At 50.3% G+C, this 23,259-nt stretch overlaps 9 protein-coding genes across 9 annotated transcripts; 5 read left to right on the top strand and 4 right to left on the bottom strand.

The window, feature by feature from the left end:
• The first annotated feature begins 27 nt into the window (after nt 1-27).
• C8Q69DRAFT_141654 (putative mitotic spindle biogenesis protein Spc19) lies at nt 28-1,074 on the top strand. The gene is made up of 2 exons (XM_028625439.1): nt 28-273; nt 340-1,074. Exons 1-2 carry the CDS (start codon nt 142-144, stop codon nt 721-723), a joined length of 516 nt encoding a protein of 171 aa, XP_028487230.1. The 5' UTR covers nt 28-141; the 3' UTR covers nt 724-1,074.
• A 175-nt stretch (nt 1,075-1,249) lies between these two features.
• Nucleotides 1,250-4,143, bottom strand: C8Q69DRAFT_456029 (37S ribosomal protein Rsm22). The gene has a single exon (XM_028629807.1). The coding sequence runs from the start codon at nt 3,975-3,977 to the stop codon at nt 1,425-1,427; it is 2,553 nt and encodes an 850-aa protein (XP_028487229.1). The 5' UTR covers nt 3,978-4,143; the 3' UTR covers nt 1,250-1,424.
• Nucleotides 4,144-5,297, top strand: C8Q69DRAFT_490314 (Metallo-dependent phosphatase-like protein; the record flags this gene model as incomplete). The annotated part of the gene is made up of 1 exon (XM_028632121.1): nt 4,144-5,297. Exon 1 carries the CDS (start codon nt 4,431-4,433, stop codon nt 5,295-5,297), a length of 867 nt encoding a protein of 288 aa, XP_028487228.1. The 5' UTR covers nt 4,144-4,430.
• C8Q69DRAFT_456024 (RAVE subunit 2/Rogdi) lies at nt 5,288-7,139 on the bottom strand. Its single transcript, XM_028629806.1, has 4 exons — nt 6,638-7,139; nt 6,378-6,563; nt 5,896-6,201; nt 5,288-5,833 (listed from the first exon to the last, which is right to left on the bottom strand). Exons 1-4 carry the CDS (start codon nt 6,701-6,703, stop codon nt 5,453-5,455), a joined length of 939 nt encoding a protein of 312 aa, XP_028487227.1. The 5' UTR covers nt 6,704-7,139; the 3' UTR covers nt 5,288-5,452.
• C8Q69DRAFT_456021 (actin cortical patch protein Sur7) lies at nt 7,140-8,931 on the top strand. Its single transcript, XM_028629805.1, has 4 exons — nt 7,140-7,481; nt 7,562-7,859; nt 7,915-8,097; nt 8,161-8,931. The coding sequence occupies exons 1-4, from the start codon at nt 7,469-7,471 to the stop codon at nt 8,429-8,431; spliced, it is 765 nt and encodes a 254-aa protein (XP_028487226.1). The 5' UTR covers nt 7,140-7,468; the 3' UTR covers nt 8,432-8,931.
• A 355-nt stretch (nt 8,932-9,286) lies between these two features.
• On the top strand, nt 9,287-10,025 carry C8Q69DRAFT_441768 (hypothetical protein; the record flags this gene model as incomplete). The annotated part of the gene is made up of 2 exons (XM_028628777.1): nt 9,287-9,533; nt 9,598-10,025. 2 exons carry the CDS (start codon nt 9,287-9,289, stop codon nt 10,023-10,025), a joined length of 675 nt encoding a protein of 224 aa, XP_028487225.1.
• Nucleotides 10,026-10,902: 877 nt separating this feature from the next.
• Nucleotides 10,903-13,368, top strand: C8Q69DRAFT_141663 (putative Hsp70 chaperone). The gene is made up of 4 exons (XM_028625440.1): nt 10,903-11,179; nt 11,244-11,280; nt 11,358-11,484; nt 11,551-13,368. Exons 1-4 carry the CDS (start codon nt 11,087-11,089, stop codon nt 13,019-13,021), a joined length of 1,728 nt encoding a protein of 575 aa, XP_028487224.1. The 5' UTR covers nt 10,903-11,086; the 3' UTR covers nt 13,022-13,368.
• Nucleotide 13,369: 1 nt separating this feature from the next.
• Nucleotides 13,370-15,393, bottom strand: C8Q69DRAFT_141847 (phosphorylase b kinase gamma catalytic chain). The gene is made up of 4 exons (XM_028625441.1): nt 15,081-15,393; nt 14,912-15,002; nt 14,505-14,835; nt 13,370-14,449 (listed from the first exon to the last, which is right to left on the bottom strand). The coding sequence occupies exons 1-4, from the start codon at nt 15,270-15,272 to the stop codon at nt 13,852-13,854; spliced, it is 1,212 nt and encodes a 403-aa protein (XP_028487223.1). The 5' UTR covers nt 15,273-15,393; the 3' UTR covers nt 13,370-13,851.
• A 537-nt stretch (nt 15,394-15,930) lies between these two features.
• C8Q69DRAFT_495915 (DNA polymerase epsilon catalytic subunit A) lies at nt 15,931-23,118 on the bottom strand. Its single transcript, XM_028632245.1, has 3 exons — nt 22,363-23,118; nt 22,168-22,307; nt 15,931-22,119 (listed from the first exon to the last, which is right to left on the bottom strand). Exons 1-3 carry the CDS (start codon nt 22,968-22,970, stop codon nt 16,160-16,162), a joined length of 6,708 nt encoding a protein of 2,235 aa, XP_028487222.1. The 5' UTR covers nt 22,971-23,118; the 3' UTR covers nt 15,931-16,159.
• Nucleotides 23,119-23,259: the final 141 nt, after the last annotated feature.

The raw sequence follows: 23,259 nt of genomic DNA, 5'->3' as shown, positions 1-23,259 counted from the left end.
GCGGCTGTCCGATCTGCCCCTCCGCGGTGTAAACAGTGAGGACGATAGAGAGTATCGTTCTTTTGAACTTGCTCAGTGCAAGTATACCTCTCACCACGAAATCTTCTTCTTCTAAGGTAGTGAATTCAGCTGTTTCTCAACATGGCCGCCTCCTTATCATCTTCAGTCTCCTCTCTCCGATCATCCTTGCAGCTGCTTGATTCATCCATCAATATACTCGATAATGGCGTAAACGACTTCCCCAGATTATCAAAGGTTCTGCAGACAACAAGAGTGAGTCTTTTCCAACGGGCCCCATAATATTCCAATTCCAGTTTCGTTCCTAATGTTCCACTACAGCACTTCGAACTTCTCCCGGAACCAACCCTGCGCGAAGCGCAACAATCCCTCCTCGACGAAATTACACCCAGCATCACACACCTTCTACACGTTGCCTCCAAGCACGTCGACCGCTTAGCCCGTCGCGAACAGTCTCTCAAAGCCAAATGCGAGCTCCAAGAAGGCCGATTGTCCTCCAATGAGGGCCACTTGTCCGCGAATAACAGCCAGGGTCAGAGTGCCAAGCTCCAGAGCCGTCGGTTAATGAGCGATGGAGGAAGCAAGGCGGCGGAACTGAGGAAGCTCATCCAGAAGAAGGAACGATTGAAATATGCGGTGGAACGTCTGGAGTTGCAGAGTCGACAGAGAGAGCGCGAATTGAGGAAGAGTATGGCTGCTCAGTGAAGTGATGGGCCGATTGACAATGGAGAAGATTGTGTACTATGGAGGAAAGCTCCGGGCTTCCTTTACAGCGAAAGGTTCACGAAAACTGCCTCACGGGATGGTATTGCTGGACGGGCGTCATCGAGACAGATCATGGGCCCGAATAAGTGGTCTCTCGTACCCTCAGGAAGGGCTTGCGCTCGCGCAGCCTGCTTTCCCAGTTCAGGAATCTCTACGAGAAGACCGGATAGAGAGCCGCCATGTTGCGTGAAATCGCATTATCCTCTAAGGAGGTGCTGAATTAATATCACGCTGAAGTTCCCAGTGTGAAGGCATCAACTTCACACGGGCCACTCAATCCCTGATTCATCTTCTGGTGGACACAGATGCTCCAGGGAGGGCCACGGGACTTGCGGATACTCCTATACGAGTGAGATGAGACGGATCTCCTGCTGAGATACTAGAGCAAAGCGTCTCTGGAGGTATCAGAGAGAGTTAGGAATTGGAGAATTTTTAACGTGAAATACTATACATGCAAATGGTTACATCATATTATACAGATTTTCTAATAGCTATACAACGCCTGCTATCCTTTTCATTTTTTCCAGATCCCTTGACCATAGCTGAGAGGTGAGAGATGAGATATCCGTTAACAGAACCCGAATCAATGCGCCGCAGGGTATTTCAGATAATGAGACCTGGTCATAACTAATGCTCCCTTTTTAAACCTCCGTTTGTGCTTCGAATTGCTTGGACGACTGCTGCTTGAAGGCTTGCCGGACCTTCTTCTTGTCGGCATGTTTCTTCCAACTGGGGATCGTCTGGCCCTTCTTCCGTGTAGGGGCAACAATCTCTTCGTCTGCCTTACCCTCCATGAATGCAGCCAGACCATCGTCATCACCTTCTTCCCGCATCGCTGCTCTGGCAGCAGCTCGCCGTTCTAGTCTCTCCTTCTTGCCCTCTCCGCTTCTGTCTCCGAGGTTCAGGTTGCGGGGAATCCGAGTCTTCGCACCCAGCGCCCACAGGTCTCCCCAGTGCGCCTTACGAGCATCACGGTAGGCCTGGCGGCTGAAAGAGCGAGGGACAGTCCAACGTTCGATCTTACCAGCCGAAGTGCATAAATCGAAAATGACATGTCCACGGCGCTTCATGGGAGGGAAAACAGTACGCGGTAGGGTAAGGGGGTTGAAGGGTATTTCGCCTTCCGTGGCTGATCCGCTCGAGGCTGCGACTGATTCAAGCTTCTCGACGGGTTCTGCCTCATCTTGCAGATGCTCAAATCCAGCAAATGCCGCATCAGTCGCTTCGGGCCCCTGCACGATATTGTGGGTCTCGCGCAGGTCAATACCACGCTGGACGGCGATGTAGCTGAATTGCACATCCTCATGGTTGCGGTCCTTTGCACCAATAATACGCTGTAGGAAATTGGGTCTGATATATCTTTGTTCGAAACGGCAGTAGTCCCTTCGGCCCTTGGCCTGACCTGGGACCAGGTACATAGGGCACTTCTGGTGATTCGTGCAGGGTGCGATAATCATTCCCGTCTCCTTCTTCACGTATCTTTCTTCGTCGGAAGACTCTGTAAGATTCTCATATTCCCGAGAACCAGGGCTCGAGATGTGTCGTTCCAGAAGCATATCACGAGCACCAGCGACGGCCTCGAAGCCCCTTTGGTGACCCTTTTCGAAGAGGATCAAGACTCCCCCGTCAGGGTTGAGCAAAGACCACAGGTTCTCAACCTGTTCCTTCCGCAAATAACCTTCGTCGATACCAAGGAGAGTATGGGGTGCAATGATTATATCGTATTGTTTTCGTTTAGGAGGCGCTCTCTCATCATCCAGAGTAGGAGTATCTCGAACATGGACATAGTCCGGCAATCTCGGGAGGAACGTCGTGTTTTCAAGCATAATACTAGCACGAGTTCGCAGACTGTCGGAGGCGGTGACCACAGTGGCTTTACCCAGAGGAACGGGCTCTTCCTTCGGATGGTCAGGGACCATCAACTCGTATTCCGCGCGAAGAACCTCCCTCCAGGCCAGAATTCCCGCACCGCCACCGCCAGCATCCAGTACTCGTGGACCTCCCTCTTGGGTGATCAGGCGCCGTATCCAATCGCTTCCCAGGCGCTTTCGAACTTCAACCAAGATACTCAGAGTGGTAGCGTAGACGCCGGGGTATAAAGCAGCAATGTATGCGTTCGCCTCCATTTCACTCATGTGGTTTTGAGAGGCTTCAAGCGGAATGGGCAGTTGCGGTAGCTGTGCTCGTGCGGGTGGGGTGGTCGTGGAGTGCGGAAGCCGTTGTCCACCAAAAGTACGATGAGCGACCTCAGAAATGTGCTTGTTGGAGAAGTTGGACAAGATGGCAGAAATCGGTCCGGTCACCGTATCCTTCGGAAGAAAGATAGTGCTCGGGTCTGTCGAGAATTTCCCTGCTTCAGTCGCAGGGTGTAGTCTAGACGTAGGGTCCGGGACGGCTTCCTGAGCGAATTGCTCCAGCATGACCTCTCCTCCCAGTTGTTCAGCAATCTCCCTCGCACGAGTCATAACAAGTGTCTCCTCTTCTGGCTGTGGAGCCTCCATATCATAAACAACCGGAATATCATCCTCTGCTTCGACCTGTTCGAATTCAACCTCTTCCAGATCCCCGTCGACGCTTTCCCGATACAAACGATCGGGTTCTTTTTCGTCCTCTACCTCTTCCTCCAAGGCCTGAGATTCGATAATCGGCTGCCCGTAAAGTCGTGCATATAGCTCAAGTTCACGATCATTCAAATGACCTTCGGGCAACGTCTCCCCGAACTCCTGTCTCGCCATTCTCACCCGGTCCTCCAGCACCTGTTGGCTCCGGTGGCCAATAGTCTGACTGAAGACATCGTCCAACTCCGGTCCCTCGAGGTTGAGAACGCCATGGTGATCGTCGATCAGATCGAGTTCGAACAGAAGCTCGGCCAATTGCCCCTCGTGGTCGTTGATCTTATCGATGAGCGCGTAAATCTGATCTTTTTTGTCGGCGGCTACAGTCGACGCGCATCGCTTTCCAATTTGCCATTTCGTGGAGCTCGAACGAACAGCGTTTGTCTTCGAATCCGAAACAAGGCAAGACGAAAACGTCCTTCGCGCAACTGATGGCCTAGAGCGCGGAGTTACCAAGCTCGCAGTCCCGTGTCGGAGCAATTGTCGGGATGCAGGCTGCGTCGAGTTCTGCACAAGCGCTTGCAACAACTCGCGAGAGCTAACCCGGCAGGCCTGGGATGCTGGAGGTCGGGAGAGCATCCTGATACCTTCCCTTCTCACTCCAAAAACTGTTGAATGAGGATGTTGGTGGAAAGGAACTCCCCTGCTTGCCACCGAAGAGAGCTCTTCAGGAAAACTTTCGCCAAGACATTTTGTCTATCACAATCAGCGGGTTCTGATTGGCTGGCTTGAGAACCCTCCGCTTGCCCCTGATAATACGCGCCAATCAGCCAGTTTGACTCTTTAGTTTGCTGTATAGACATTTCTGTGATTTATTCATCACTTTTTTTTACCTCGAGAAGAATCTCTCCTGGTGTCTATTCCAAGGGGGACAATATAGTACAAATGGGTCCTTGATAAAGTTCCGCCAATTCAGTCTTGGCAATGGGAGCTTAATCGTTTTGATCTGCATTGATCTCACCAGAAGCCGAACCGCTCAGTCGTTCATCAGCCTAATAACTACTAGGAACAATCCTCTCCAGAGATACACCAATGGCGACTGAGACAGTAATCCAAGGAACACCACCTCCATCATCAAACAGGTCCCTGGTCTCATTTCAGATCCTATCTGACTTGCACCTAGAACTTAACGAACAATATTCACAATTCGAAATCCCAGCCTGCGCTAGATATCTCATTCTGGCAGGCGACGTTGGGTACTTAGCGGACTATGAACAATATCGCGAATTTATCAAGAACCAAACGGACCGTTTCGAATTGGTCTTTCTTGTTCTTGGAAATCATGAATTCTACAAGGCGTCTGTGGCAGCCGGTATCGAAAAGGCTAGACGGCTTGAACGGGAATCCTGTTTGAATGGGCGTCTTGTCCTCCTGCGTCAGAGGCGTTTTGATATCCCGGGCTCTCATGTTACTCTATTGGGTTGCACGCTTTGGTCTAAAGTTCCGGACCAGTCCAGGGATATTGTCCGGTCGAAAATAAAGGATTATAAGAATATCGAAGGCTGGACGGTGGATGAGCATAATGCAGCTCATGATTCGGATTTCTCCTGGCTGGGACAGGAAATTGAGTCAATACGGAATGAAAATGCAAAGGCGGAAGAAGAACAGATTCAGACACGATCTGTTCTGGTGGTGACCCATCATGCGCCTTGTCTGCAAGGAACTTCCAATCCGCAGCACGGAGAGAGTCCCTGGAGATTCGCATTTGCTAGTGATGTTTTGGGGCAGATTCCGGGTGATGTCAAGATCTGGGTATTTGGCCACACGCATTACACAGTCGATTTCATGAGAAATGGAATACGGGTTGTGAGCAATCAGCGAGGTTATGTGCGCCCTGGGAGTGATCTAAACGGTAACCAAAATAGTTTTGATACTAGAAAAATCATAAGTATGCAATAGAGTGTCTCATCCTGAAGTTTGGGTAGAAATAGTACTTCTGCTGGTGTAAACCCTGGTTAGAATACGAAGGCAATAGGGGTCAGACCTGCTAAGTCAATCGAGCGAGGACAAAGTAAACAGTGAGAGTATCCAATGGTTGGTGGAACGCAGCATGCTCATTCTTCGTTCACTGAATCATCCTGGCCCATAACCACATTGACTGCTGCAATCCATTTCTGGACTTCATGCTGCAGGGCAGTTATCTTAGACATTGCAGACATCAGACTGGGATCTTGACTCTCCACACGGATCTTTTCTTTAACCTTGACCTCCTGCCCTTTCCATATAAAGACCTGGCCCGCCTCGTCGTGGGGAGGCAGTCGGGGTCCAAACAGTCTTTCACGGATCGAAAATCCGCTTATGGATATATCGGGCGTGAAAGACGCAGGGGTGTTGGAGGCAGAAGTGGGTTCTAAGGTCCTAATGTACAGGACCAATGCTGCCTCCTCGATCACAAGATGAAAGGACACATATGGTGGCAATGGAGGATCGAACGCCTTGGCGCGTTCTATCAGTGGCTAGTTTTTAAAGTAGCTGTGATGAAAAGGAAGACGCTTACATTTTCATCCACATTGGTTTCCCACCATTTCCCCTTGACTTCATCTGTCTCGCCCTTCAAGGCAAGACATGCTTCTGCAACGTTCTCCCTGAGAAGGTGCAATTGGCCAGATATGAAATTCGCATTGTGTGGATCGCCCGTATAAGTGCCAACGTCGACCACATCGAGACTTTGATTGATAGAATCGCGTACCGAGGCCAGTTGACGCAACACCAGCTCAGGGGCACCCGGGACAGTGGAAAGACATAAGCGCGTGCTCGTAGCACCCCGCGGGGGCGGGAGAGAAGCTAACCGCAGCTGGATATCCTTTATACGTATATTTAGCTTAGTACATTGTCTGTGATCATGAAACCATATTGGTGCAAGAAGGATGTGACACTGGGAAAGCGATCTCAGAGAGGAAGTCTCTCTGTCCCATCCAGAATTTGGGGCGCAGCAGTGACAAACATATTCGACAGGCTCTGCGGGTTTGAGAGACCTACTCCTTTGATGACCTTAGTCCCTACCCGGGTTACGAAGCCTTTGAGGCTTTCTGACCGCGGCGACGAGAGCACGAGGGTCGAACCCGGTTCCTTCGGAGCCAAAAGTGCCCTGCACTCTTGCAGGCCCTCTCTCAGGGACGCTAGAGACTCTTGCAGCGATGATAAAAGCCACTGGAGCTCTTTGGCCTAGTACAAGTTTTTGTTAGCACCACAAGCCCTGACGCAAGTGCTGGATCTGCCTGTTCTGATGGTAGGCGTACCAACGCACTGTCTTCTTCCCGCTTCAACTGCTCTGGAGCAAGAGGTGGGTATGCCCAGGTCGCCATGATGATCTGTCAGACAGTCTCCACGTAGGATAGTGACGAGCAGGGCTGAAGACTCGCGGCTGCACCGCTTAAATCGTCAGCCTTATTGGCCCACGTTCCCAGGGAAGATGATAGGAACCAAGTTGCCGCAAAGGGACAGCCTGTTCGGTGAACCAAGGTCGAGAGATCTAAACCGGAAACAGATGTAGCACAAATGGCCAATTCAGATGAGATCAGAGGAGGTCCCCGAGGCTCAGCAGCAGAAATTGGAGCGCGATGGCATCGTGATTTGGCCGACGTCACGACAATCCATGGAGTCGCCAAGAGGCACGATGAACGGGCCATTGAGCGATCATAAACCGGTGGCAGCTACACCAGAGACGGCTAGAGCACTCGAGTTAACCTTAAAACTCAACGTGGAGCAGAACATGATGATGTGGTGTACATCATTTTATGTAGTTTAGTTCTGATGGTAGATGCAACTTGGTCTGAGTACTACACTACCATCACGACGCTCTTTGGTGCGCTGCGAAAAGATGACGTCGCCCCCCATCCCACCCCCCAGACTGTCTGTCGCCCAGGATGAGACAGCTTTGGGCTCACACTTATATCACCCTCCATTCTCCTCAGCCGGACGTGTCCGGACAATTCCACACTGAGCGTTCTTTGACACCAGGTCGGTATCTAGCGACTGCCTCCTGCCATTGCCATCCCTACGCTTCATCCGAGCTTGCAGTGGAATCCTCTCTCTTTATCGTCCCCTCGGATCATTTCGCCTAGATCACAATGGCTGTAGGCAGTAAGTACATTACTTCAGGGTCCCTTATCCTATCCAATCCAATTCATGTCCCACGGCAAACTAATCGCATCCTCCTCCAGGACCAATCCTGGGTTTCCTGGGGCTCTTCCTGACAGCGGGTGCGCTGCTGCTGATGTTCCTCACCCTGCTGGGTGGTGCGAATAACCACAGGCCGCTGAACGAAATCTACTTCCTCCAGGCGCATACTGCCAATATCCCTGGGGCGCCTACAGAATCAAGATGGACGTTCTGGAGCATCTGCCGGGTCAATGTTCATGGCCACAGCGTCTGCGGCTCATCTCATCCAGCATTCCCATTGGATCCTCCCAGCAAGCATAACTTCCACACCAAGACCAATGTCCCGCATGCATTTATCGGGTAATTATGGCTCCTAACGGTCATATAGGGTCGATGATTGCTAACTTGACTCCAGAACGAATCACTACTACCTGATGACCCGCTTCATGTTTGCCTTCATGCTTATCGGGCTCTTCTTTGCGGTGCTCTCGCTCTTCATCGGTCTTCTGGCCCTGTGCACTCGCATCGGAAGCTTCGTGTCCTCATTCTTGGGCTTGATTGCATTGACCTTCCAGACTATCACTACCGCTCTCATGACGTAAGTTCACTTGGACACGCGGTGGATGTCTTATATCTTGCAATGCGCTAACCCGTCAACCAGTGCTGCTTATGTGGAAGGCCGCGACAAGTTCAACCGTAACGGTCAGAAAGCGCACCTCGGTGTCAAAGCCTTCGCCTTCATGTGGACTGCTACGGTCTGTCTCTTCCTTGCCAGCTTATTGTACTGCATTGGTGGAACCATTCGCAAGGACACAGGCTACAGTGGACGGGAACAGAGACGGCGCGGATTCTTTGGTCCTAGGAGGAGCGGCTCGACTCGCGACTACGCTGATGGCGCTGATGGCGCTGGCCGCAAAGAGACTTCCGTCTAAACTAAGAGGTTTCGTATCTCCGCCTGTCCATGTAGCTCTTTGTCACTGGGATTCCACAGCAAGTGTCGTACTATCTTTACCACTCTCGCTGGCTGCTTCTCTGAAGGTCCAACAGCAGCTGCAGTCGCCATGCGTTCGCTCTCTAGGGACAGCAGGGAACCACACCCCGCGATCGTCAAATCTTCCCCGAGTTAACGAGACATGATTTGGGTCACGTTTCCGCATATCTTCCTCTTAATGTTCCGAGTCATGTGCTTTGGGGTTTATACACCCACCACCATAGTTCCGACTACCTGTCACTCGCTTGCGCTGAAAGCCGCCACATTCACAAGGATGCTGGATGTTTCCATCGATGGTCATCCCCACTTGTTAACGTGTCTACGATACCTACTTTATTTCGTTATAGCAACAATACTAATATAATGTAATATAGTTCATATTGCAGAGAAAGCCAATACTTGCTAAATACATATACTAGTCTGAGTGTCATTCATTGTATAAATTTAAGGCCTTTCTGCTAATCAAGCGTTATCGACTATTTTAATTAACTAAAGCAAAGCGTGGTTAAGGAAGAACCATTATTGCTAACATTATACTTTAGAGTTTTCAAAAAGACTATATCTTGGTTTATAGTGGTCATTCTCCAAGGTTCCAGCGCAGAGGGCACTCATTTCATTCAGCCCTGTCTTCGCTAAAGACTCCAGCCAACCCACCCGAGAATATTTATCAAGATCACCTCTAATTTCATCAAATCATTAGCTATTGAACTGCTGATCATCAAGCTGGGCCCTAGTCCCTTATCTGCGTCGAACTTCTGAGAGCGTTGTCAGGACTCTATAAACTTCAAACACCAGAATGTCAGAATCAGCGACATCGACACGATATAAACGAAGTGCTCCCGATTCGAGCCCAGCCACTCGTGTCAAGGGGTCCTTGGTCCAAATTCTACTCGACCTCATAGCCGCCATCGAAGACGGTGAGCCAGTCGAGCATGTTAAAGAAGCTCTGGAGACAATCAAAACGGCCATAGTCGAATCGGAACAGCTCTCGCCATTCAAAAAAGTGAAATCTGGACTAAAGGTCACCCAGGCTTCGCGTCTAGGTGATAATCTGGACGCTACCGCAAAGCTATCCCTGGATTACTGGATTGGTAACGCCCATTTAAGCGGATGTCCGAAAAAGAATGCAGAACGCTAAGTTCCGGAGACGAGATTCTTCAGGGACCTTATCTCGAACCCTAATTGACCTCGTTCTCTTTGACCGGCTAGAAGCGCAGCAACAGGAGCTAGCCGCTAGGAAAATATCTCTGCGAGGAGAGTACCCGGTAGAGACTCGAGTTCCTGGCGAAAGAGAAATCATCACTGGCAACGCGCATTATGCCTTGGGCTACGACACACTTGGTGGTTCAGAATTTGAACCCATCTGTGTCATCATGGAGGGGAAGAATAATTTCGCTTCGTCCGGTGGATCTGATGGGATCTCCCAAGCAGTTGCGTATATGGTTGGATTCCAGCAAAAGCGCATGTCTCTCAAGGGTCCGAAGAGGATCGTCGACACTACTTATGGCGTCGTGTCGGATGGAATACTTTGGTAGTTTCTGAGGTTGAGTGGCAACTTTTTACAGATTTCGGAGCCGTTCACCACTTTTACTACTACCGGCTGCGTCAATATAAATCGGTTCCTTGATTGTATCATCAAATCATCGATCTCATTGTCCCCCCACACCACACCGCAGCGGCGTTTGCCAGAAACTGGGCAGCGGTGGGAGCAGAATATAAAGTCTCCAATATTCGACAGAGCTCAGGGACTATCGAGTGATTCATCAGAGAATCCAATGGGAGACATCCCAGCTAAGAGAGAAGACAGCCTCGAATGTTTCGATGGATTTGAAATTCTTCGTCCTAGCCCTGGTGAAGTTGTCGGCGCACAAAGCGAACGCCAGGTAATCTGTCAATCATCCGTTTGAGGCAGGTTCTTTGAATCCTAATTATAGGATACAACCTACTAGATTACAAGATGTTTTTTTGCGACAGTTTCAACATCGCAGTGAAGCTCCGTCCTCAGAGACTCAGATAAGGATCGAGTTATCGACGTTGGGCGCCTCTATTTGCGACTATGATCACTTGTTAACGTATCTGCGATACCTAATCTCCTTCCGTGTTCTAGTGGCCCTGAGATGATGTCGTCCATGTTATAAGAGAAAGCCAATTATTGATGAATATATAGTTCTCTTTGTATTGTGCATAGATATATTGTGAGCTGATATAGCACGAGTAGCAGTCCCATGTACTGTCAAGCATAACAATTCCACAGAAATATACTCACCGGCTTATTATCACTGACCAGCATCATAATTTCAATGAAAGGAGTGAAAATAAAAAGACAGAATGTGTTGATAGAACCCTTGATAGAATTCCTTGCACCGCCGCATCGCTTATCGATAAGGCTGCACCGCCACCCGCTCACTCCCGCCTCGAAGAAAAACGCCTCAAAAGATTTTTTCCCCGACGAGTGTGAAGCGTTCGTGATCCAGCTCGATCGAAGCCGTTTTCTTGGCTCTAATCTTTCCTTCTCTCCTTTCCTGGTCTCTTCCGTGTCCCTGCACACATTCCTTCTTGTCACCACCGCGAGAACCGGAATATTCTATACTCAAAGATGAGTGACGAGTCGAACGGCGTGGCGGCGGAGAGATATGCCATTGGTGTTTCCTTTGGTAACTCCACCAGCTCGATTGCCCGCACTTCACCGGTATGTTCGGGCGATATGGTCGCTGTCCCAGATATGAAGGAAGGACTGACAGTAGTGAATATAGGAGGGGAAGGCTGAGGTGATTGCCAACGAAGATGGAGGTGCGTTTTTAATCCAGCCCTAGTTACGGGCGTCTGCGGCCATTCGAATGGAGAAATTGACGATCATTTTACTACAGACCGCCAGATCCCTTCCATTCTCTCTTACGTTGAGGGAGAGGAATACCATGGCTCCCAGGCCAAGGCACAGCTCGTCCGCAACCCCCAGAACACTGTCGCATACTTCAGGGACTACCTGGGCAAGGAGTAAGGGGAACCCCGCAGAGGAACATGATAGTTGGGTGCCGGTGCCGGTGCTAATAAAAAATATAGATTCAAATCGATAGACCCGACCCCAAGCCACCAGTCTGCTCACCCCCAGGAGCATTCCTCTACTGTCGCGTTCTCTATCCGTGACAGCGCCAGCGAAGAGCCCAGCGTTGTCACTGTCTCTGAGATCACCACCCGTCACCTTCGTCGCCTGCAGAAGTCTGCAGCTGACTTCCTCGGAAAGGATGTCAACGCCGCTGTGATTGCGGTTCCCACTGATTTCACGGATGCCCAGCGCGAGGCCCTGGTTTCTGCGGCCAAGGCCACCGGAATTGAGGTGCTTCAGCTTATCCACGAGCCCGTTGCTGCTGTGATGGCCTACGATGCACGCCCAGAGGCTGTTGTCACGGACAAGCTGGTCGTCGTCGCCGATCTGGGCGGTACGAGATCTGATGTTGCCGTGGTTGCCTCCCGTGGAGGTATCTACACCATTCTAGCCACCGCTCACGACTACGAACTTGGCGGAGCCAACTTGGACCAGATCATCATTGACCACTTTGCTAAGGAGTTCATCAAAAAGCACAAGACTGACCCGAGGGAGAACCCCCGTGGACTGGCCAAGCTGAAGCTGGAGGGTGAGGCCACCAAGAAGGCTCTCAGCCTGGGTACCAACGCCACCCTGAGCATCGAGAGTCTTGCGGATGGCATTGACTTCAGCTCTACCATCAACCGCACCCGATACGAGCTGCTGTCCGGAAAGGTTTTCGCCCAGTTCACTGGTCTTATCCAGGATGTTGTGAAGAAGGCCGAATTGGATATTCTGGACATCAACGAGGTCATTCTCGTCGGCGGTACCTCTCACACTCCCAAGATCGCCAGCCTGCTGCAGAACATCTTCCCTGAGACCACCAAGGTTCTTGCGCCCTCGACAGACCCCTCTGCTATCAACCCCTCCGACCTCATCGCCCGTGGTGCGGCCATCCAGGCATCTCTCATCCAGGAATTCGATGCCGAAGACATTGAGCAGTCCATCCACCCCATGGTTACTGTCACTCCTCATCTCAGCAAGGCCATCGGTGTCCAGCTTGTGGCTGCGGAGGGTGACGAGTCCATCTTCCGTCCTCTTATTCCCGCCGAGACTGCTCTGCCGGCCCGTCGTGTCGCTCACTACGCAGTCCCCAAGGAGGGCGGCGACGTTCTGATCCGTGTCTGCGAAGGTGCTCGTGAGATCAAGGTCACCAAGCCCGAGCCTAAGCCCAAGGAGGAGAAGCCCAAGGACGATGAGGAGGATGAGGACTCTGACTTCGACTCCGACGAGGACGAAGAGGAGGAGATCCGCGAGCTGGTCTGGAAGGCCGAGAAGCCCATTGCCGAGTTCGCCATCAAGGGCGTCAAGGCCGGCGGCAAGGTCGAGGTCATGGTGAACATCAACTCCGACCTGGGCATCCAGATCACCGCCAGAGAAGTCGGTGGAAAGGGAGGTGTCCGTGGTGCCGTCGAGTCCCCCAAGCCTACAGAGAACGAATCCGCCTAAAAAAAGCTTCTGTCCCTCCCTGAAGAGATAATTATGACTCGACTCGCCCTCTAAAATTCTTACGCTGCGATTGAAACGATTTTCTATAGATCTATTTCTTCTTGCCTAGACCTCCTCGCCTGCATCTTTCCATATTTTTTTATGCAGTCAATGCTCTTCCTACTCATCGCATTAAACCCTTTGAACTTCCTAACTCCTGACTCTTAACGCCTGTATGTACTGATGAATGAGAGACAAGGAAAAAGCTGAGTATGTGATCACGTTCAATATCAGATTATCGCCGTAGAAGATGTACTTGTACAATAACATGGAGAGCGAGAGCGTACTTGTGCTAGTATTCAACACTGACAGTCATGACGAGTGTGGATTCTTACGCATAGAACCGAATAACTACTCAAATTAGAGTTTGATGTACATATCCGTCCAGTCATAAAACACTACTAAAGATAGATGAAAAAAGCTACAAACAGATTACGCTAGGTTTCATATATGCTTGAATGTTCAGGTTACCCCGGGATAGAATCGCACACTTCAGAAAGGCATTGCCAGAATAATAGGCCCATGGACATCGCATGACAAGACCGAGCATTGAGGGTTATGTATGTACTTTCAAGAGGATATGTATAGGCGTTTTCTTTCTTTCCGTTTTTCTTGTCTTTCCCTGTCCCTTCCATGATTGGAAAAGAGAGTTTAGAAGGAGAGCACCAATTGCGAAAATTCATAGATCGAGATTGGGCAGTTCACGATCTTTTCCAACGGATAACATGACTTTAAGATATACGGGTATTGGTATTCTGATTGATGAACAATGATGATGATGATGATCACGATTAACGCCTGTGCGTCGTTTGTTTGCTCCAAAGACCTGTCACTGTCTCCTTGATTCTCCGCTCTTGATCTCGAATCTGCTGCTCCGTCTGGCCCCGCGCGTTTGAACGACTATCAATCTCCATAGCTCCATCATGCCCTTTCTCCTCGAATACTTGGTTTCCGTGAACGTGTTCCGGCTTCGGGTCGACGCTCATGACCCCATCCATCATCAGACCACCGCTTTCGCGCAGCTTGTTGATGGCGCGCACAGTGTCGATGGCTTTGTGCAGTGTCCGACGCGCGTTGAAGTTCTTCTTGACTGTCGGCAGCAAGTCTTCGCCGGAACCGAAGTTGCTTGGATCGGCAGGGTCGAAGGGTGGGTTAATCCAGGGGTGTTGCAGCGCTTCGTGAGCAGTCATGCGCGCCTTGGGGTCGATTGTCAGGCATCGCTTGATGAAGTCGCGTGCTGTCAATGACACGCCGCGCCAGTACTCGAGGGGAGTGAAGGAGTAATCCGCGACGAGGATGGCCTGCATCTCTTCGAGGTTGGAGTCGCGGTCGAAAGGCGTGTAACCGCACAGAAGGAAGTAGGTGATGACACCGATAGCCCAGATGTCCCTAGGAAGTCCAAGTCAGCGAAGGAACATAGCGACTACTTAGCGAAACCACATACACTGGCTTCCCATGCCCGGTCTTCTTGAAGATCTCTGGTGCCATGTATCCTGGCGTTCCACAGGTGGTAGTCAGAACGTGGAACTGTTCCTCGTCCATGATCCTCGACAGACCAAAGTCTGCTATCAGCAAGTCTGCATTGTCTTCTGGCGTGCGGAATAGGAGGTTCTCCGGCTTGAGATCACGGTGGACGATGCCATGGTCATGCAAGTATGCCACCGCCGATAGGGTCGCACGAATGAGGTCTGCGGCGTCTGATTCGTAATAGCTACCCTTGCGGCAGATACGGTCGAAGAGCTCTCCTCCAAGCGCGAGATCGGTCACTAGGTAGACTGTATGCGAGAGTATAAGATCAGCTTCTGCAACTAGGGGAACCCTGATTCTTCTCGCCCAGATGATCGCACGTACGGTTATTCATAGTCTCGAAGTAGTCGACCAGCGTAAGGATATTCTGGTGGCCCATGGAGACCCTCTTGAGCACGGCGATCTCATTTCGGACCTGATATCGATCCAGAACCCATCAGCACTCTTATTTCTCCCAGTGCACAGAAACGAGTATATAATCCCCAGGGTTAACCACCATGTGCTCTCTGCCGGTCATCAGCCGCTTATTGATGACCTTCGCGGCATAATACCGCCCGGTGTCGATGTGCACGCATTCCTTCACGACCGAGTAGGAGCCCGCCCCTAGAGTCTTTCCAGTTTTATACCGACAGGGCTGGATCTGCGGCCGCTGTGGCTGCGGTTGCGTCTGCGTCTGCGATGCCATTCAGGCGAGGTTGCGGGGGTCGTGTTGTATCGCGAGTCGGATGAGGAATGAATAGAGAGGGATAGTTAGCCAGTGGATAATTACCAATTACCCCGCTGGATCCAGAACCTGCGGGTAAACTAAATGAAGAAGAACGTCAGACAAAGAAGAGAAGAGCCTTGTCAGGACAAAAAAATCCGAGATCAGATTCCTCCTGCAGAACCACCGTTTGTGAGGAGAACCGGCGTCGGATGACAGGTCGACTAAATTAAATTACAGCGACCTAAGCTTTTTCTTTTCTTACTTACCTCCGCGGGGCTGAGGCTTAGGGCTGATTGCTCCGAGATCAGGGTCTCACTGGCGAGAATGAGGAGAAGTAGATAGATACTAGTGTCAACCGTGTAATTACCAGATAGGAAATTATCGGACGAAGAAGAGAGAGAGAGAGAGAGAGAGAGAGAGAGAGATGGCACAAGAACGAGAGATGTCGCCAGAATGAATGGACGATGCTCACTCACGTTGGCGCCCGCGGGGATCCAGACCTTCCATCGGGCTGGTGGATCTGAGCGATCGGCGATGAAGGATCGAGCGATAATAATAATGGCATTCTTGAAGTCGCAGTGTTGCATGGGATCGCCCAGATAACACCAGATGTGATGTGATATATAAGAAAACTCTTGATTGATTCGCAGTGCGCAGCTTATACGTGACCCAACCTAACCCAACCACAGATAGCGTTTGTTCGTACCCAGGATATAATTAATTGACTTGTTATATACGTCCCCTTGGCCATCCCGAACACCAAGTAAATTACGCTACCAGTCAGTCCTCATACGCCGGTGCAATGCAAGTGCCAAAAGGAACTCTAACCAAACCAAACCCACAATCGATACGAATCAGGGACAGAGCTAAATCCCACCGAGAACCCCGTTTACCACTGTCTCCAGCAGCTTCAAGCCGTGGAACTTCGCAACGCTTGCCATAACGCGGAGTCGCTTCTCCATGTCCGCCCGGTTCACCGTCTCGACCCAATTTCCACTGCACGAGCAATGTTCCATGAAGTCGCTGACTTTCAGTCCGCCGCACTTGGAACATTTTAGATCTTGCGTCTGCCACGCCACAATCATTCCTTGGACTTGACCAATGAGTGTTTCCTCTTGAGCAAGCTTGTCGTATTCCGTCTGGCAGAAGGGACAGCGCCAGGCCTTGACCGTCGCAACACTCCCATCTGAATCCAGGCCGGGAAGCACGTCCTCGTCCCGGCATAGATCGAGGTCACGGATTAAGCAGCAAGCGTTGCAGGCCAGCTCTGGTAACTTGAGACTGGTGCTGGGATTCTCAAATCGACCTTCCTCGCTGAATTCTCGAACCTCAAAGAGTGCTAGCAGCTCGCGACGCAGGAGTCGAGTCTCCAGAGTAGTCGTCTTCGAGAGACTCAGGACTTGCATGAGCGACTTGACCAGCTCCAGAGACGGATTGCGATTGTCTGCATTAGGGTCTATAATTGCCCCAGGAAGCACTGGGAAGACATAGTCAGACGCCAGTTCTGGGTGCAACATCTCATCACGCTGTCGCCGGATGAGACCCGTGATCTGCTTCTTCAGCGGCTTCGAAAAGCGGTCAGTAAGGACAGAGGTGATTTGATCACTGTCAGGATCTGCCGGTTTGCCGGGGATCTGCGTGAGTCGAGGAGTAGATGAGATATCAGCATCGTGAGATCCTGGTCGTTTGAGAGCGTGCATCAGTTCAATATACTCGACCACCCAATCGTGGAACACCGTCTGCATCGGAGCAGGAAGGAACCGGCTCATTTGCCAGTGCATGATCGTCTCAAGCTGCTGATTGTCCGACTCGACAACCTCTCGACAGCCTTTACCACCGTAGTTGTATTCATCGTACCAGACTAAGAAGTCCCAGTATTCCTTGATTTCCAGGTCGATAAAGGAAAAGACCGCATTGCCACGGATAGACTTCAGCACATACTGACTGTACGCATACGCATTGCCTACCTCAGTCTTTGTGGTTTGCAGAAGCAGACGCGTCGGGCTAGCGAAGATGACATTCGAACCCACACGGCGGAAATCACCCATGAGCTGTTGGAAAGACTTCTTTGACATCATCCGCACGTAGTAATGCAGGGACCGGTCGTAGAGACAAGAGGCCGGGCTCTCAATCCATCGGATCAGGTGCTGCACCATGATATCCGCCATACCGTTGCCCGAACAAACCTCGGTCCACCATTGCTTTACCATCTCGCGCAGAACAAAGACACCAGCGGATGCAAATGCCTTCTCTGAGTATAGGATGCCCGTACCATCGCTTGGACCGTTGGTTGCCGGAGCGGAAGGTGCCAAAAGGGCATCGCTGCCTTCCAATTCATTAATTAGGGATGATGTGAGGATAGTGTTGAAAGCAAGGTTGCGGATGTCAAGCTCGATGCAGACAGTAGAATATGTCCCTGGAACGTTGACAGAGGGCATATCAACCCTCTCCAAGGGTCCAACAATATCATCTTTCTCGTATCCTGCGTGATCCGGTCGGGGACCAGAAGACCACCAGAGCACGACATTGTTCTGTTGAAGCCGTCTCGCGTATGACACGTCGATAAGATACCTTGGATCTTCACTCTCAAGATTTCCAAGAGGGACGTCTCCATATCTCGCCAACAAGGTCAGGCTTTGGATCCATGCTCCGAGATATACGTAGTGCCCAACAAGTCTTTTGGCAACAAAAGTCTGCCAGCCCAGAGGAGGGAATTCCATGTCGGCTGCCTCTGGTTTCACTGTAAGAAGAGGGTACTCCTTTAGGATCGGTATATCATGACATAAGCGCTCTCTCTGCTGAGACTGAATAACGAGCATGACTGGATGATTTTCCTCGCTTCGGAACTTCTTTACCAAGTCACCGATTTCAAGATGCGCCTTTCGTCTCGTCGTTACTTGAGTAATCTTGAAGTGCAGCTTCTCCTGATATGCGAACGCGTCCTGTAACTTCTCGCCCGAACTTTCCTGGAGTTTCCTCGTGAGAGCCTCTGCGTAAATTTTGTCCAGGTTGGGGAATCCCTGAACGTCTCTTGTTCGGTTCAGGATAACGACATGCGCCTCATCCCTTAGCGTCGAGAAAAGCGCAAAGACTTGTCGGTCCCCGGATACAACGTGGTACAGATAGAGGTATGCTAATGGGGATTCCGCTAAATAGGGCTGTTCTGGCGCTGCATGTAAAAGAGCTGAGAGGTCAAATCCATGATCCAATCCATCTCCCAGCACGCCACGTTGACTTTCGTCGAAGGTACAATGGCTTCCCAGCTTTAATATGGCGCGAACGCTCAAGGGGACATTCTTCTCATAGACGCCTTCCACACTTGGATGATGCAGAAGCGCCTCCATCTTCTCCGCCTCGTTCAGATACGTATCTTCTGACAGTGTGAGTTTGAAGAGATGGACAGAAGGATGGCCGTTTGGCAGTATGTGGTTGACCTTTTCCACATCGCACCCCGGCACGTCCACATCCGGCAGCGAATCACCCTTGAAATTGATGAAAAGTTGACGGGGAACCTTGATAGTCAAAGCATGGACCTTCTTATCGATAAGAACAAAGGCGCGTACGATTCCGGGCATTTCAGTATCACGAAGCTGCAAGACCTGCCACGTGCTGATGTAGAGCATCTCTGCTTGATTTCTGAAGTAATGACTCAGTGAGTCTGATGCAACGTTTACTCTGTCCCCGAAAAGCTGTCGGCGACGGACTCGAGCTTGCTTCTGGATCTTCCATTTCTGTTTCTGGTACTTCAGGAAACCGACGTAGTCATCAGTGATCGATGGCATCGTAGCAGGAAGGCTGGCAAAAGGATCGAGGGATGTCGTTGAAGGACCCTCCGGTAATTTTCTTTTCTGGGCCACTTTGTTCGAAGTTGGCGACTTCAACCTTTCCCCAGAACGCGCGAGTGCATCCTCGATATCAGTAGCATGTGGGACACGATGTTCAAGGATGTTGGTTGAGACATCAGCCAATGCTTTCTTTTCAGTCAGCTGGAAGATATCTGTCATTTTCTTCTGCTTGAATTTGTCTTCTTTCATATCGATTCGTCTCTGTAGCCAGTCCGGATGGGGAACTCGAGGAACGGGGTTGCGAATCTTTTGCAGGGCGGCCGGGATAGTGATCAGCTTCTGCACAACGGAACCTAAACGTTCGAGGTAATAGTCCCAATCGATGACTGTTCTTGGATCCATGTCCCCGGGGTCTTCCTTAAGCCATTTCCGTAGGAAGAATCGCTTGACATTTTCTTCGGCAGAGAAAATCGTCACTGGAATCGCTCGATCTGTCACAGGGGTGTTTCTGGGCTTGGAAGATATGATATATTTGCAGTTGAGACCTTTATCTTTGACCATCTGCTCTCCCAAGAACTCTGCCAGTCTTCTCGCGGTAGTAATAGACGTAGATTTCTGGTTCCCATACTCTTCCAGGGTTTTGGTCATACTTCTGTTCTCGCAAATCAGATCGATAAGCTCTTCGTCTGCCAGTGTTGATCCATGCTGGTATAGAACATCCAGCCATCGATCCGCAACCCTAGCGACGGCTGCGTATGTTTCCGCAAGTGTAGTTCCTTCCAGGAAAAAGCGGAAAATTTGCGTCTGGAAGATCTTGATCAATTTCAACTCTCCACGGCGCTTGACCTCGAAACCCTTCAGTTCAGCCAGTGAACCGTCGTGGTTGAAGACTGCATAACGTTTCTTCAGGTTCTTGTCTTCTTCTTTAGAGGTTGGAAGAATCATGGCCTTGTATGGTCCATCAACTTCGAAGAAGATAGAATTGTCACTGTGTGTCTCGTACTTGAAGGTTGCGGGGTCCACAAGTGTCTGATACTGATGGTTCGTGAATCGGCCATGGACAAGGTGGTTGAGCATAACGCAAGGATAGGAGATGCCTAGCTTTTTGCCGTTCTTCAATGTGAAGGAGAAATTCTCAGGAAATGTCGCAGGAAGCATACACCAGATACCGTCCGTATCCAACTCCAAAGGACGCCCGATGCGTTCAACGAGCTCTCTCGCCATTTGGATGATATGTGCACCAGTCAAACAAGTTACTCCAGCCATCTCCATTGAATACCAACGAGACCCCTTTCGCATGACATATCCATAGAAACTGTTGAGGATGACTTTGTGCGCAAGCTGTAGAGAGTCAAACAACACGATCATCTTCTTAGCCTCCTCAATCTCTGCAGCGGGAGCACCCGATGACTTCAAAGCGTCAGTCTTTCCTTTCCATACTTTCTGTTTCCCCTTGAAATCATATCTTCGATCTCGGAAGCTGCGCACTGTATCGACGTAGAAAGGGTTCTCGCGTTGGCAGATGATAGCTTCTCGTTCCACGGTCTTACTATCGTGAATTTTATGGTAGATTTTCTTGCTGTATTCCTGCAGTCTCTTCTTCACAACGGCAGCTTGTTCCTCTGTGCTTAGTTCGCTGAACATCCTCATCGGGGATTTCTTTGTCCTCCCAGGGAACTTCTCGTTTTCGACCGCTCGCCGGATCATATTGTACTCGTCGCGCTTTGCGGGAAGAAACTCGCCTCGCCATGCCCACGGAAGTCGCCTGTCGCATGTTTTTCCCGGGCGGTTGAAATCGCATGCTGCACAATCAGACTCTTGTATCATTGAATCTGGTTGGAGTCTGTTCGTCGTCATGATGTTCGGATACATAGAAGCAACATCCAAATGGTAGATGGACGGGCACTCCTGGCGAACGGGCGTATTCTTCAGATCGAGGAGACGCTGCACAATCTGGGCTTTGACCTCTTCATAATTGGTGACGTCGTCAAGAGACTTCTTCTCTTCGACTGTGATACTGAACTTCAACGCAGCGTCGAGATCCCCGATTAATTCGTCGATAGCTGTCGCATCAACGGAAAAGTTGACTGGAATATCGCTCCGGAACACTCCAGCCTCAAGACTCTCGACGTGACCACCAACATAGGTCTCCGATTCTAAGAGGTGGCCCTCATAGAAGGACTCTGGCGGATCCTTATGTTTGTTTGGCAGGATGATCTCATTCTTGTACGCCTGGACCATGAGCAACATCTCACATAATGTCCCGGTTCCTTTTCGCAAGGTGTCGTCGGGGTTGAGGGGTAGAATCGTACAAAGAGAGAAGATGAATGGGTGCACATATTTCATGTACAAATAATAAGTGGCAACGGCATCTGAAACTGAATACTCTGACAAAGTCTGTGGACGTTCGCTGGCATACCGCGTCATCAATTCAGGATCCAGCTCGTCGGGGTCATAGCCCAGTTTGGCGACTGTGACAGCTTTCAGACCTCTGCTTCCCTGCGGAAGATAACTGTCACGGTTGACCCAAGCAAAACAGTCCATGTGAACACAGTGGTCGCTCTGGTAGATATCTTCGTTGTTTTTCCGAAAGCCAATCTCGGTGTACATATCGATTCCCAGTACACTGGCTCTTGCTTCAACAAAGGGCCAATCGAAGAAGTCACCGTTGTATGTGGCAATGACAGTCGGTTTAGCTTCTTTGATATGGCCGAAGAATCTCTCGAGAACGGCCCTCTCGTCTGGTTCGTTAAAGATCACGAACGGGCCACTATATTCGGGTTTTGGCGTATACTCAAAGTCGTTGATGTCCTCAGACACAATCTCTCGATTGGTGATTAGAAATCCATTCCCGTCGATCATGTAAGAAATCATCATGATTTGATCGATCACGGCGTCAGGGAACTTTAGGGGTAGTTTCGTGGTTTCGATATCAAAGGCAAGAACGACAGGGTCAGCTCGCTGAAGTCGCTCTTCTATGCAAGTCAATGAAATAACGCCGTGTTTTGATTCCACCGTATACCATTTTCCAATACGTATGTCTATAAGCTGTCAGCAATGAAAGCCTTCGAAAGAATAAAGAAACGCACCTTTATCGATACACACTCTAACATGGTAAGGAACGTCGTACTCCCGAATATCAATTATGAAATCACTCGCATTTACACTGCCATTAGGTCGTGGGTCATTATTTAGTTCGTCATCAAAGAGATCGAAGCCGGCGTTGGCACTAGTTTCAAGTTAGCACTCACGCTGCACAAAACACAATACTGGGATATACAGACCTGGTCATCTCCGCATAAGTATCCATCGCATTCACGTTCTTTTTGTTTTTCTCCGCAATTGGTAGGAGGGTCTTTCGGACCTCCAAGAGATTGCTCACGTTGGCAAAGCTAAGTTGCAAGAAAGTCCTTCGATATCCAAGCAGATGGTTTGGCATCTGCAGATCTTCCTTGTCGACCCGATTCACTTTCTTGATAAGGCCCTCAAACATTCTCTTACACCACTCTTCCACATCTGACTCGTGCCCTTTCTTCGCCGCAATCATGAAATACGGGTCGTATTCTACCGTCGCCTTGAAACTGCCTCCGTCATCTTCGAGGAAATAGAAGTCGACACCGGCACGACCACCAGGGACTTTCGGGTCCTCAATAGAGGTACTGTGCATATTAATGAGCCATCCCACTCTCTTATGGCCGGCTTCGAAGCGCGGGAAGCCCATGGTCTCATCAATAGTGTTCGCGAGTCGAATCGCTTCGAATTTCTCATCTTGAGATGTCGATTCTGTCGACCGCAGAGACGCGAATTCGACTGTCTTTGCCCTCTTGGGGTTGAAAGATGCGGCGCTGGACCGAAACTTATTTCCATATTTGCTAGGCTTTCGTGAAGGCATTGCGCTGTACCCCTCTGGGGACTAAGGGTATCGGGGGAAGGAATTCAGTTGACCATGGACAAAGCAACTCGAATTAGTTCAAAGACAACCAGGGCATGGCTCGTTCTTGCTTGTCCCGTGGCCAATATAGTAATGTTGAATGTGTTCGCTGCGATTGATGGACTTAGAGCCTAGAATAAGGCCCTGTCCCTACCGGTACCTTCGACGCGTTCGCGTTTTCCACTAAACGCGTTTATTGCCATTTCCACAGTCGGAGAAACTGTCTTGTCTGGGACGCGGCGTTTGGTGG

This window comes from Paecilomyces variotii (genome assembly GCF_004022145.1).
Source record: "Paecilomyces variotii strain CBS 101075 chromosome Unknown C8Q69scaffold_2, whole genome shotgun sequence".
NCBI lineage: Eukaryota > Fungi > Ascomycota > Eurotiomycetes > Eurotiales > Thermoascaceae > Paecilomyces > Paecilomyces variotii.
This window is presented reverse-complemented; position numbering and strand designations above follow the sequence as displayed.